The sequence below is a fragment of the Convolutriloba macropyga genome, chromosome 3 (assembly GCF_964194025.1).
Source record: "Convolutriloba macropyga chromosome 3, txConMacr16.3, whole genome shotgun sequence".
NCBI classification, from domain to species: Eukaryota; Metazoa; Xenacoelomorpha; order Acoela; family Convolutidae; genus Convolutriloba; species Convolutriloba macropyga.
In genome coordinates this window covers 8,810,709-8,825,043 of record NC_134470.1, presented here as the reverse complement: position 1 = coordinate 8,825,043, position 14,335 = coordinate 8,810,709, and the positions used below count along the sequence as shown (strand labels likewise).

Here is a 14,335-nt window from a genome sequence, read left to right as displayed (position 1 = left end):
ATGCTAGAAAAAATCAGCGGACTGAAAGGGCCTTTTCAACATTTATCACTCGAGGCTTGATTTCAATTTTTCGATGTTTTCATGGTAACTATATGCGTCTTCAATATTTTTCCGGCAATTTTTCAACTTTTACATCAAAAAACGTTTTCGTGAACCTGCTGCCCCAGATCCCATTGGCTTTAATGTCCATTCGCGCGTCATCCTCAGTGCTTGTCGTTTATTTGCGAAAGACTCGCCGTGCAGCGTATGAAGATCAATTTCAACATCAACAACAAATTTCCTCCAGCAGATTGTCGAGTTTGTCACGCCTATTGTTATTTCTTAGGTGCCTCTGGGACATTGAAGAGGATAAGCAACTGTGAATAACTCACCACAAACACGGGTTTACGCAAGTTTGGGGCTCCTAACCTTAGCGAAGTGCAATACTGTCTCGGATTTGACTTGTATATTCTGATTAATCGTCTCTGTTGTTACGTGTCCGAGGGATAGCGGTTTTAAATTTTTTTGACTTCATTTATTTTGTTTTTCAGCACAACTGATGTTGAGCCCGCCTTCGCGTACGGAGAGTGGAAATATTTCGCGATAGGTTGCGCTCGCCATAGCTATTGATCCTTGATTACTTTCTCGTATTCTTCTAATCTTTCGAATGTGTCTGGGGTTGTCCTCGATGAGAAATTAACTTAAGTTGCACATTGTTCGCCAAGCACTTGTATGCATTTTGATGGACAATTTTTGGTGATAAATGGCGTTTGATGACATTTGAACTCCCGGGATAGAAAGTTACTTGAACTCTTGTTACTTGGAAATTGAAAACTTGAAATCCAAAGACAGATATAGTTATCATATCAATTGGAGTGTAGGGCAAACTGTTACGGCTTAATTAACGTTGAGTTGGAAAAAGATGTGTCATTCAATGTGTTTATTCTATTATTGTTTTGTATTATCGTATTGTATTATAGTCTGGTAACATTATAGTTTGTAATAGTTACCATGTCAATTGTACTGTAGGGTAAAATGTACTTTTTTATTGCTCTCGTAGAGAAGCAATTATTTTAAACGTGTGTCTTTTTAATGCAAAATTTTTGCTTGACCGTTTTGACTTTTCGAGTGACTTTTACGCCCTTAACTTGTTGCGTTTCCCGTGATCTAAAATTCTCTCTCAATCACAATTTCAAGCAGCTGAACTCAATTTGCGGCAATTTAATACTAAAAGTCTAATGAAAAGTGCGCCGAAACTGGCGCCACCTTTCACTTTAAATCGTAATAGTGGTGTATGTTAAACTCTAATGTGGTTATTTGAAGCCCACTATTGAACTTCTTAGTCCCATTTACCCCCCCCCCCCCCTCGACTGAAGCAGTTTGTAATTGATTGGAGCTCCCACTCGTCGTTCGAGAGCAGTTCTTCCGACGTTTAGTCGGTTATAATTATTAAGTTTGAATTGGAAAAAAAGTTGTATCAATTATGGTAATTCTTGTATTATAGTTTGATAACATTAACTAGCATCAAAGTCTCTCCATTATAGGCTCCCATAACATCGGTTATGAGAAATTTGAAATTTCCTAAAGAAATGAGCCCTGAATTTTTTTCACCGTTTGAAATCTAAGGTTTTCATTAGTTGGATTGGATATGGAAGAAATCATCCCAAGATACTCTAGCTGATGCGAAAAAAAACAGCTCTCGTCATTAATCATTATATAGAAGTAACTATAAAATGTTCGCGTTAAAAATCTTTAAATTATAATCTGCACTTATTAGGTGTTCTGCATTGTGCGCGACAGCAGCAACCCGCAGTTGTTCACGATAGAGTATGTCAAGTGTGGAATCAGACAGTACCTCTCAACCGAGAGGGATTCCCTCCTCTCCACTCTGTTAGACAGTGTAAGAAGCAGTGGAAACCACTTTGTCAGTATTGAGATGCTACCCGTGGACAGGGGAAAGAGGGTCACCCCGCTATTCTCTCAAGTCGAAGATGAAGTGGAGATGTCTCTGCTAAAGATGATAACTGTTTCTAGTGGTTAGTGAAAGATATGGATTGTGAACGTCTGCAATTCAAACAGTATAAGAAATTTGGCCTTTGCTTGTGCCCTCCTCTCAGTACGTTATATACCCTCCAGTTATAGCACGTGTGATTACAGAATGAAGTTTAATTTCGATCTACTGTCCCAATTCTGCCGTTTTTGATCTGTTGTCCTTTTGATCTATTGTCAGGTCACCAGTTCAGCTATGATGATTTCAGGCAAAGCCTTCAAACTAGCTGTGGATCGGTTCAACGCCAACATCAGCTATAACGGACTAACAATGTCTAACCCCTCCGATGTTAGTACTTTTCAACTGTTAGTTTCAACCTCAAACCTTAGTTGCCATGGCACACCATTATGCTGCCCATTTGATACAAAATTTCGGTGTCGTCCATTTGAAACGTCGTCTATTTTTAACACCCCCGTTGTAGCCGTGTGACCGTTTGCCGATTTCAGCTTTGTTTTTAGATGAAAAGTCGCACTTTGTTTAAGGTGCATAATACTGCAGACGTAAGTTTGAGTAAAGCCGCGCATAGCCGAAAGTAAATGTATATTTGTGAGTCAATACATGTCCGAGAAAAAAGAATTAACGTTCAAATTCCTTGCAACGTCCTCTAGCTCTTGAATGTAAAAATTACTCCCTTGTATTCACGATTAGCTGCTATTCTGCCAAGAACTTATCAAAGACGAATCAAGTCACTTTGAGGTGCCTCACTTATTTGATCACAGTATTCCAGAAGACAAGATATCACTTAAATGACACTAGAACTGTTATGAGTATCGTTCAGGCTGAATAAATACGTAATCCTTTCCCTTAATAGGATAAAAAAGTTTTAATAGCCGCCTTCAGCCTCTCAAACGGCTATTATTGAGGCGCTCTCCTTTTTTACAATTCAAAGAATTTGAATTGTATTTGGGCGCTGTCTTTTTTGCGACTCGAAGGAGTACTGGAGAAGTCCTTTTTTTTTTAAATCAATTTTATTGGAGTGAATTTTTAAGCAGGAAATTAAACGCGTGAAAGCAGGAAAAAACGCGTGATTTTGGTGCTGAACAAAAGTGACGAGCGGAGCCAAAAGAGAGTGGTTTTTGTTCATACCGCTGTTTTTGAGAGAGCGAGAAATTGATGTGCTAGGTTTAAAAGCTTCAAGAGTTTAGCAATGAGTATATTTTTGTTTAGTTTTGATTCTTTTAAGTTTCTCAATTTTTTGATGATTTTGTTTGTGTTCTGGCTGGCATTGTTGAGTTGATCTGCTGGTCGGGTAGAGTACGTCTGAGTGTTTCATTCAATTCTTTGAATTGTATTTCAGGACTTGTCCTGCTATGTTTTTTTTACTTCGTCTAACAGATTTGTTTCGTCTTACCCTGACTTCTTGGAATTAGCTTTTTCAATGACTTACCTCACTCAAAAAAAATGACTTCTGAATTCACTTATGGAACTTCAAATTTTATGAACGTTTACTTGTTAAAAGTCAGAAGTGTGAATCTAAGTAGTGCCAAACATATATGCCCCAATTCTTGGTTATTAGAGTCTTGAGTTTTTGATTTCGAATATTATTTTTGGGATCTTCTGTTTGTGCCCCCAGTACGTTATGCGCCCCCAGTTACAGAGCACGTGCCATTACATAGTAAGTCATTATGTAAAAAATATTGCACGTGCATCTGAGGGGTGCAAATAATATGCGCCCACTAATATGAAGGGGCACAAACGGAAAAGATCCTAATTTTGAAAAGCCCTATCAGGGCTTTCTCCTTATAGAGCTTATGTGTCTCATAAAAATGAAACCAAAGCTTACCAAAGATTCTAGTGTTCTATTGAAGGACTGGTGGTCGATGTGTCTATCTAATCTCTTTAGTTGTTTCAATTCATTGAAGGACCCAAGGCTATTTTCCGGCAATCTGTAAGCGAGCGAAATATTTTTTTTATACGTGCGGCATTTTAAAGCAGTTTTTTGGTTAAGGGGTTTGGTTATGATTCTGTTAATAGCCGCCCTCATCTTCTCAGCCGGCTATTATAGCGCTCCTATTTTTTTTTTTTACTTCGTCGAATAAATAAATGTTTCGCTTTACCTCATTTTGCCGCTTTTTCAACATTTTGCGTGATATCTTTTTGACTTCTCTAGGCTAGTTTATCTCTTCTCTCATTCTGCTAAAAGTGGTTTTGAACATCAGTTGCTCAGCAAAGCAATTCAAAATGAACAGAGTCAGTATAAAAAATTGAAGTCAGAAATAGAAAAGGGATAAACCCATAAAGCCCAATTTTAGATGCCCGCTTAGTTACCATCTCTAATGCTTATTGGTATTGATAGTAGCCCCTGTACCCTTTCTCTAGGAAACTGAAGTACGTTATGTTCAACTACGAAATGCCATCAAAATAAATCGGACTTAAAAAATGTTTTTGCACAAAAATATATTTTTTTCAATATTTTCTATTCTTTCAATCCCAATCATGCTTATTAGAATCAACGGCGGCTATTTTCCGGCAATCTGCCGGGTATGTTTCTAATTTTGGGCTGGTTTTGGTAGTGTTTTGAAGGTTTCTGGAAATTCAATTAAATTTTATGCTAGTTCGGAGGTTTTCGTGTATTTTGCTGATTTTTGGGCTAATTTTTGAGATTTTTTAGGGATTGTTTTGTTTTACTTCCTCAAATGGGTGTTGAAAAGAGACCTAATAATTGAGCAATTTTTAGATAACAAGTGGTTACAGTTTGGATATGAAGCTTTTTATTGATAAATATGACAAAAAATGGCGTAAATTGAAACTATTTAATTTGTTTTGCGGCTTTTCGTTTTTTTTTTGTTTTTTTTTGCACTTTGTTAGCCTATTATGACTTGCCTGTTGTTTTGCGAGCGTCTGGATATCTTTTTGCTGAAAGATTTTCTTTTGATTTATGTGCTTTTGTAATATTATAAAATTTATTTACTTATTCCAGTTTTAGTCCAAGTTGTTTGTAAGAGCTTATTTTTTCATGATTTGGCTTCAAGTTTTTTTTAATATCTTTATAAGTGGTTTTAACAGGTACTAGTTGTTTTGATGAATTAATTTTGGCAGATATTTATTTAGGATATCAATTTATGACCAAATTTGATCAGATTTTTTAAATATTTTTAACAGATTTGATTTTCTTGCTTTATGTGTTTGTTTCAACATAAATTATTTGAGACACGTTTTGTCTGACGAGTAGTTGGATGGCGTTTAAATGGATTTCTACTTCGAGTTGTTTCTGGAATTCTTTCGGCTGTTTTTTTCCAGATCTGTTCACACTTTTTCATCATTTTTGAAGTCAAATTGGAGTAGTGATTTTGGTCACGCCAAAACAGGAAATGGAGCGAAAAAGCAAGGAGTTTTGCGGGGTAAAATTTTTCCGCTCTAATTTTAAAGTAGAGTGTGAATTCGCTTTCTCGCTAGTGATTTTTGTTCAAATGCGGCGATTTCACTTTGATTTTTTCTGTTTTTTTCACTTTTTTGGATCTTGATTTATGTTTAAATGGTTTTCCCAGTCCATTCATTGTTCAATGTAGGCCTAGTTTTTTTTGTTTGAACTAAATTTCCATTTCTCGCTAATGTTTTGATTTTGCTCACATGCGGAATTTCGACATCAATTTTGTTTTTTTCTGATTTTTTTTTTTGAAATTGGTTTTCCCAATTCACTCATCTGTTCTAGGTCCACTTCTTTTAGTCAATGAAAATTTTTGATATGTACGTCACGACTTGTCCTGCCACGTTTTTTTCAAGTAAGTCTGGCTGTTTGACTTCTGACTTACTGTCAGAAGTCTGACTGTTTGACTTCTGAATTTTCACGTTTTACTTCGGACTTACTTCACTCACTGTATCAACTGAATGGATTTTAGTTTCTTTCAAGCTTTAAATTATGTAATTCAGTGAATGCGGTCAATTTCGAAGGAGCAAATCAAAGGAAACCTGTTAAACCGATAAAGCCCGGTCATTAAGTCTTTTTGAATTAGATTATTTCGTTAGAGCGTTTGCTAGCTGATTTTAGTATTAATCTTAATACCATTCAGTTTAGAAGCTGAAGTAAGTATAGGTTTAGAGTCTAACTGAAACTGCACACTGAATTAGAACAATTTTTGAAACTTTGGAAAAAATTTTGTCAATTTCTATCTCCTCTTTTTCCTTTTTCTGTTTCAATCCCGATGTGCATCTTGCGCGTCAACGGCGGCTATTTTCCGGCAATCTGCCTCAATGTCATTTTGGATAGTTTCCGTTTTTGCCCCCCTTAAATGCGTTATGCACCCTCAATATCTTTGTAAAAATGTGGCTCTTGCGTCTGGGGGGATGCATAAACGGAAACGATCCGTCATTTTATGTAAAGTGCGAACAATATGAATAATAAACACCTGCAGTGGAGGCGAGAGGGGGGGGGGGGGGTGGTCGTTAAACGGAAAAATGAAAAAATTTGCTTGAATATTGACTGTTTCAGGCGCGTGACAAGTTAGTTCAAGGTGCATTGATAGCACTTTTGGAGCGAGATGGTGACTCTGATTTGATATCGAAAGAAGACCTCCATGCCCAGTTTGGAGCCATCAGAAGACTAGTGGCATCTAAGCCAGGCTTCAATGCATTTGGACTGATGACTGGGTGAGAGGTTTTGCTTTGGGTCCTTAATTGTTGATAGGAACCCCTGCTTGGTTGGAATTTTTTTGCAGCCATAAAATATTGTATAGGTTACGGTCCTCTCTGAATTTAATTGACCTGCCTGTCGTTCGAGGGCAATTTGTCCGATTTTGGTCGGTTTATGTTTAATAACCGCCGTCAACCACTGAAATGGCTAATGTTAAGTGCTCACCTTTTTCACAGCAGAGAATTGAATTATACTAAGTGCTGTCTTTTTTACAACTCGAATAGGACTAATTCTGATCAAATGGTCTCAAATAGGTTTCTAGCAGTTATATTAGCTCTGTTGGTCTATGCGATTTTTCGTGCTACCGACTTTTCGTCTGACCTTTGTTCGACATTTCATCCTCAAAAATGAAATCAAAAAAGTGAATCCTGGACGGCATTAAGTCACTGAGCAGTTCTATTTCGAGATTCACTAGTCCCGAAGCTAAGAATTTAATTAAGTGGAGGTTTAAGCCCTCCCCTCACTCCACATTTGTTGAATTGAATAGAATAATGACATAAACAAACAACTTTTTTTAAAGTGAATAGTTGGCTGTTTAACTCAAATTTTAGAGTGTAGATTCTGGACTCTTTCGGATATTTTTATTAAGATCTCGGACACAAAGTGGTGTGGTGATTTTGAGTCTCATTTAGTTTTCGTAATCACAGCAAGGTAAACAGATTTTTTAAATATTCCGTCTCCGAAGACACCGTGAGTGTGCATTGTTTTTGATAGCCGCCCTCATCTTCTCAGCCGGCTATTTTAGCGCTCCTATTTTTTTTTACAATTCAAAGAATTTGAATTGTATTGGGACGCTGTCTTTTTATTTAAGATCTGTTCACACATTTTCATGATTTTTGAAGTCAAATTGGAGTAGTCATTTTGGTCACGCCGAAACAGGAAATGGAGTGAAAAAGCGAGTGGTTTGTGGCGCGAAATTTTTTCGCTCTAAATTTAAAGTAGAGTGAGAATACCGTGTTTGAACAAAAATTCGCTTTCTCGCTAGTGGTTTTTTGTTCACATGCGGCAATTTCACTTTGATTTTTGCAGTTCTTCGATTTTTTGGATCGGATTTTTTTCTAAATGGTTTTCCCAATCCATTCATAGTCCGTTCTTGGTCTAGTTTTCTGTTTAGTCAATGAAAATTCTTTGAATTGTACGTCAGGACTTGTCCTGCTATGTTTTTTACGCCGTCGAATAGAAAAATGTTTCGCTTTACCTCATTTTGCCGCTTTTTCAACATTTTGCTTGATATCTTTTTGACTTCTCTAGGCTAGTTTCTCTCTTCTCTCATTCTGCTAAAAGTGATTTTGAACATCAGTTGCTCAGCAAAGCAATTCAAAAATAACAGAGTCAGTATAAAAAATTGAAGTCAGAAGTAGAAACGGGATAAACCCATAAAGCCCAATTTTAGATGCTCGCTATTTGAACGTCGTTCCTATAAGTCTTAGTTACCATCTCTAATGCTTATTGGTATTGATAGTAGCCTCTGTAGCCTCTCTCTAAGAAACAGAAGTATGTTTTGTTCAACTACGAAATGCCATCAAAATAAATCGGACTTAAAAATTGTTTTTTTACAAAAATCTTTTTTTTTTCAATAGCTTTATTCTTTCAATCCCAATCATGCTTATTGGAATCAACGGCGGCTATTTTCCGGCAATCTACCGGGTATGTTTAAAGATTTTGGCTTTAGAATGAAGCAACTCTTGTAAACTTGTGTATTTTGTAATTTTTTCCTTGACTGTTTTGCCATTTTTTTTAAATTTTTTGTTTGCTCAATTGCGTATATCGACTTTTCGTCAACAGAGGCTAGATAAACCGGCAAAACGTGTTAAGCCATGAGGCTATGGAGACTGTGTAGCCGTATTCCGGAAGTTGAGGCTAATAACAATCAAAGCCGACCCCTCACACTTGTTCTAGATCATTTTGTCCTCCGGTAGTCTGTTAAGGTTTCTTTTTAATTGCTCTCAGACAAAGTATTTAGCAATTATATTAGTCCTATAAGTCTTTTTTATGCAGTTTTTTTGCTTGACCGATTTGACTCCATCTGCACTCACTCCCGCCGCATACTCACCACCCCACCTCAAACCTGCCAAAGCTATCCTCTATTAGCTGCAGCTAGCTACTGACGAAGCCAACCGCTCGCCAGTCGTTTGAGAGCAATTCTTCTTACGTTAGTCGGTTATGTTCACAAATTGTTGCATTCTTGGTGTTGCCGTCCTGGACCGATGCAGTTAATTTTATGATTACTTCCATTAAAATCGATCATAGTCAGTATTTACCAATTTGTTTTCCTGCCAATAAACAGAATTTCTAATTTTCTGATTGCTGACAGCATTATGAGCCGAAAGAATGGTCGCTTTATCAGGTTTGTTCACAGTGTTTGTCTGATCCCATTTTCCTCACCCTAAGAACTGTTCTTGTAATCTGTACCGGTGGAAGCAGACTATATAGCACTAAATTTTAACACGGAAATTTTTGACGTACCTTTTTGAGGAAAAACGACTGGATTTTCTCGTTGATAGCATTGCAGTTTACGTGCATGACAGTCGCATTTTTACAGCATATTTTTAACGACCCCTCTTAGCTCTTAGTGACACATTAAACTGACACATGACACATAAATTACGTGCTTGGAGTTACGTTGCAAATTTGGAGCTATCAACGGGGAAAATTCAGTTTCTATCCTATTCAGTTTCAATTTTTCACAATAAAGGGTTATGGAATTACATTTGAGTTCGGAACAACTGAGGTTTTTGCCATGGAATGAGCGGGGCTTTGGAATGGAAGAATCGTGAACTGTTTTAGTGTGCGTGAAAAACTGGGCAAGAAAGTGGTGAAAGCTTTGAGACGTGCAGACACAGGTGTCACCCATGCAGCCATTGAAATGCTCTGTGCCCTTATGCAGGTATCCGACTGCAGACTTGATTTTATTAATTCAAATCCATTGATGTGCACCGGTTTCTACCTGTTGTTGAAGACAGTTTGGGTAAATGTACTGAAATCTCCAGATCTCGGTACTCATCGTTATCAATGTAGTTTATCAATGTTGATGAAGACAGACAGGTCAATTTCCATGGTGTGTATGCCGGGTTAATTTAAATCCCTGCCAAACCACGTGACAAAATTCTTCGAAAAATTCTGTTTGGTAGTTTGTAATAAACCTGTTTGGTACTTTATTAATCTCTTGGTCCAAATTTGTATGCTCTTCGGTAATTAATTGCTCTCAAACGAAGTTTGTAGCAATTATATTAGTCCTGTCGGTCTTTTTACGACTCGAAGAGGAGTATTGAGTATTGAGAGAAAATTATTTTATTTTGCAATTTTTTGAAAATTTCTGACATTTTTTGATTTTTATCAGCCCTAGGTGTCAAGTAACCTCCTTTAGGTTTTAATAATAGGTTACTGAATAGTTTCTAGTGGTAATGGAATGGTTTCAACATTTTAACATTGTGAATTTTAGCATTTTTTGACAAAACGTGCATTTTTCAAATTTTTTGACATTGTTTTCCTTATTCAGGTCTTTCCAGACCCAGGGGTCAGAAAATATCCTATGGGGTTTGATAATAAATTACTGAAGAATTTTTATTAGCCGTAGAATAGCTTTTCAACTCTTTTATGTCACAATTTTTAGCAATTTTTTTTAATAAACTTACCTTTTTAAATTAACTCTAGAGTTTAAAAATTGGTTGCTGTAAAATTTTTAGATTAAATGGAATGTCCTGAACGTCACCAATTTAAGCAAATTTTTGCCATTTTCAATTTTTTGACATTGTCATTATTCAGGTTTTTTTGAGCCTCAAGGGTTAGAAAACCTCCGTTAGGGTTTGATAATAAATTACTGGAAAATTTTTGATGGTCATGGATTAAATTTCAACTTTTTAATATCACAAGTTTTTGAATTTTTGTCATTTTTTTTAGTTTTCTCTAGCATCAAGAGCCACGAAACATCCTCTATGGTTTGATATTATGTTACTCCATAGTTTGTAGATGTAATGGAATGTTATTCAAGATTTTAATATCACGAATTTAAGCAAATTTTAAACATATTTTCAATTTTTTTCATGTTTTAGAATTTTTTCTGACTGCAGAGGCCCTTAGACCATCTCCAAGTTTTGATAATAAGCTGATGCTTAGTTTCTAGAGTTCATGGGATGATGATCAGCATTTTTTATGACTCCAGTTTTTGTAATTTCTGGATAAAATTTTAAATTCTCAAATTTTTGGAAAATTGTTATGTTCCAAGTGTATGGATTTTTATCAGCCTGTGAAACTATTTCAGGCTTGAAACAGGTATACCGGTTAGTCCCTTGAGACAATGAAATGGTTCATAAGATTTTAGTATCTTGATTTTTAGCAAGATTTTCTTAAAATTTGCAATTTATTCCAAAATTTTTGTCCTTTTCTGAGTTTAAGGACCATTACTGGCCAACGAAACTTTTCAAGTCTCGGACCAAAAATGGTTTGGAACGTTTTTTACTGCAAAGCTGAAAACTTTTAATTTTGCCTTTTTCAGTTTTATGATTTATTTACTAACAAGACTAGAAAGCTAGAATTTGCAGAGTCGAATGCCATCATGGAAAATATTCTTGTCTTCTTTTCTCTCTCTGTCGGTTAGGGTTCCTTTCCTTTTCTTTTTTTGTTCACGTTTAATCTCTCTCTCTCTCTCTCCCTCACTCTATCTTTCTCTATCTATCTTTTTGTTGATGCCGCACTTCAGCTGCTGTTATGTGGCGTAATGTCATCGTCTCTGATCCTCATTAACAATTCGTTTTAGTAGAATTGATTTTTATTATAAATGAACTAACAGGCACTTTTATGAAATCATTGTTAATTGCTCTCAAAAAGCAATTTTTAGCAAATATATAAATCCTGTTTGTCTCTTATGCAATTTTTCGCTTGGCCGATTTTTCGTCTAACCCAATTGAGTTTAGTCTTCAGAAACGGGATAGAGGTAGCGCCCGGAGGTCACTAAACCGTGGCTAGCTGCTGACGAAGCCAACTGGTCGTTGGAGAGCAATTCGCCCGACGTTAGTCGGTTATGTTTGTTCTTCTGGATCTTTTCCTTTTGTCCCCCCCCCCCCCCAGTACGCTATGCGCCCTCCAGATACAGAGCACGTGTCGTTACGTGGTTAATCATTATGTAGAAATATGGCACGTGCGTCTGGTGGCGCAAATAATATGCACCCACTAAGCTGGGGTCACAAACGTAAAAGATACGTTTTTTTTTCGAATAATCTTTGTCATTTGCTAGCGATTTAACTAACCTGACACAAAACGAGAGGTTATTACTTTTTGAGCGTACTTCTTCTCTCAAGAATGCAAGATCATTGGAAGTTTAGGAAAGTATGCTTTTTTTATTTCTTGGTCAAGGGCTGTTTTGAATATCGGTTATTTTTTTAGCCTATGCATGACAATTACGACATGAAACAAGAACAGAACAACAAAGCCTCCCTCCTTGCCTCTGACAAATTTGTGGACAGTCTTTTGGAACTTCTCTCAGTTCATTTGTCACGTGGCAGTGGTGCTCTAATCATCAGTGCACTATTAGATTTCATCACATACGCGCTCTGTGCTCCTTATAGTGAGACTACAGATGGAGCCACTTTTGATAAACTGCTGGACAAGGTGGCAAAACTGGGCCGCACTATCTTCAAACTGTTCCAACATCCCTCAATGTCAATCACGAAAAGTGCTGGTGAGTTGAAGCTCGGATAACTATAGTTTTCCATATTATTTGGGAGTAGCTATTGGGCGACTTCTTGACAAATTATCTTTTGCTGCCAGCCAAGAAATGTAATTATAAAACAGTGTAAAATTTGCTCTAAATCTTTGTGGTTGTTTGATCAACGTCTAGCTATGAACTAAATATCATTCATTCAGTGGTTAATAGCCGCGTCCTCAATTCCAGGCGGCTATTATAGCGCTCCTAAATTTTAACAATTCCAATAGTTTGAATTGTATTGGTGCGCTGTGTTTTTCGACTCGAGGAGTATTGGAGAAGTCCTTTTTTTAATCAATTTTATTGTAGTGATTTTTGAAGCGGGAAATGAAACGCGTGAATAAATTTGGAGTGATTTTGGTGCTGAACAAAAGTGAAGAGCGGAGCGAAAAGAGAGTGGCTTTTGTTCATACCGCTGTTTTTGAGAGAGCGAGAAATTGATGTGTGAAAAAATTTTTCTCTAAGCGAGCGAAATTTTTTTGTTAACGTGCAGCTTTTAACAGCAGTTTTTTGCAACTTTTGATGGTTATGAGGTTTGATTATGATATTGTAGTAGTTTTAGGCTCGTTTTGATAGGAATTGAAGGTTTCAAGTAGTTAATTTGGGTTTATTGCTAATTTGGAGGTTTTTGATTAGTTTTGCTGATTTTTAGACGAAATTTAATGATTTTTTTACCTGTTTTTTTTTGTTTTAATGCTTCAAGTGGGATTTGAATAGAAACTTAAGGAATATTCAGATACCAATTGACTAAAGATTTCTTGATATAAATCCTTTTCTTAGGAAAATTGAGAGAAAAAATTTTTCTTATTTTTTTTTGCAGTTTTTCTTTTTTAAATGTTAGATAAGTTTCTTAGCCTTTTATGACTTGCCCATTGTTTTGCGAGCTTTTCATTGCTCTAATTGCGAAGGAACTTTACTCGGCTTTATGTTTCCTCGTACTATTTTAAAAAAAAAAACTAAGTTTTTCTATTTTTTTTGTTCAATTTGTTTTTGACTGCCGTTTCTGTTCTTCCCTAATTTTTTATGGCATTTGTGGAGGTTCAGGGTTCACAATTGTTGTTCTTGTTTATTCATATGTATGGGCAATTTTCTCCTTCGAGTCGTTTCTGGAATTCTTCCGGCTATTTTTCAATGACTTTGATCTTCCAAAACGGGATAAACAGGTGAAGCCCAGAGGGCTTTAACTTTCATTAGAGGCCCAAAGTGGGATTTAGTAGTCCTTCAAGTGCTTATAGAATTGCAGCTAATGGGATGGCCTTTATTTAAGGTTAAAAGGCCATTTTAGGAGTTTTTGGGCTCAAAATGGTGGTTTTTCTTGATTTTTGTGATTTGTTTTGATTAGTCTTAGGTTGAAGTTTTTAAAAGTTGTTGAAGACCTTTTGCGAGACAAAATTGCTTGCTTTGACCAATTTATGAGCTATATGTTTTGGTACTACAAACACAAACACGCAAAATGATACTAATTTTTTCAATTTTTTTCAGGTTTTTGAAAATTTTTGTCATTTTTTGAGTTTTTTCAGCCCTAGGTGTCAAAAAACCTCCTCTAGATTGATATAGGGTTTGATGATAGATTACTGCATAGTTTTTATTGGTAATGGAATGGTTTTCATGATTTTGCCATCATGAATTTTAGCATTTTTTGACAAAACTTGAAATTTTCATATTTTTTGACATTTGTTGTCTATATTCAAGTTGTTTGAGTCCCAGGGACCAGGAGTTGGATTATAAGCTATTGCAAAATTTTTAGTTGCCATTGAATAGGTTTCATTTTTTGAATATCACAAATTTTAGCAATTTTTTTGACAAATTTCGCATTTTTTCAAGTTTTTGAATTTTTTCGTCATTTTTTCGGTTTTTCCGGCTTCAGGGACCAGGCAATCTCCTTTGTTTGTTTATAGGGCACTACATAGTTTTTAGCAACAATGGAATGCTTTTTGACATTTGAATGTGTCGATATTTATCATTTTTTTGATAA

General features: G+C 36.1%; 1 protein-coding gene across 2 annotated transcripts in view; it reads left to right on the top strand.

Moving 5' to 3' along the window:
* LOC142335910 (dnaJ homolog subfamily C member 13-like) overlaps positions 1–14,335 on the top strand; it is a 164,139-nt gene that overhangs the window by 60,153 nt on the left and 89,651 nt on the right. For both annotated transcript variants that reach the window (XM_075384276.1, XM_075384274.1), the window contains exons 9-13: positions 1,757–2,015; positions 2,238–2,317; positions 6,459–6,616; positions 9,447–9,546; positions 12,042–12,336. In XM_075384276.1, the coding sequence (XP_075240391.1) occupies positions 1,757–2,015; positions 2,238–2,317; positions 6,459–6,616; positions 9,447–9,546; positions 12,042–12,336 (892 nt within the window). The remainder of the gene's footprint in view (positions 1–1,756; positions 2,016–2,237; positions 2,318–6,458; positions 6,617–9,446; positions 9,547–12,041; positions 12,337–14,335) is intronic.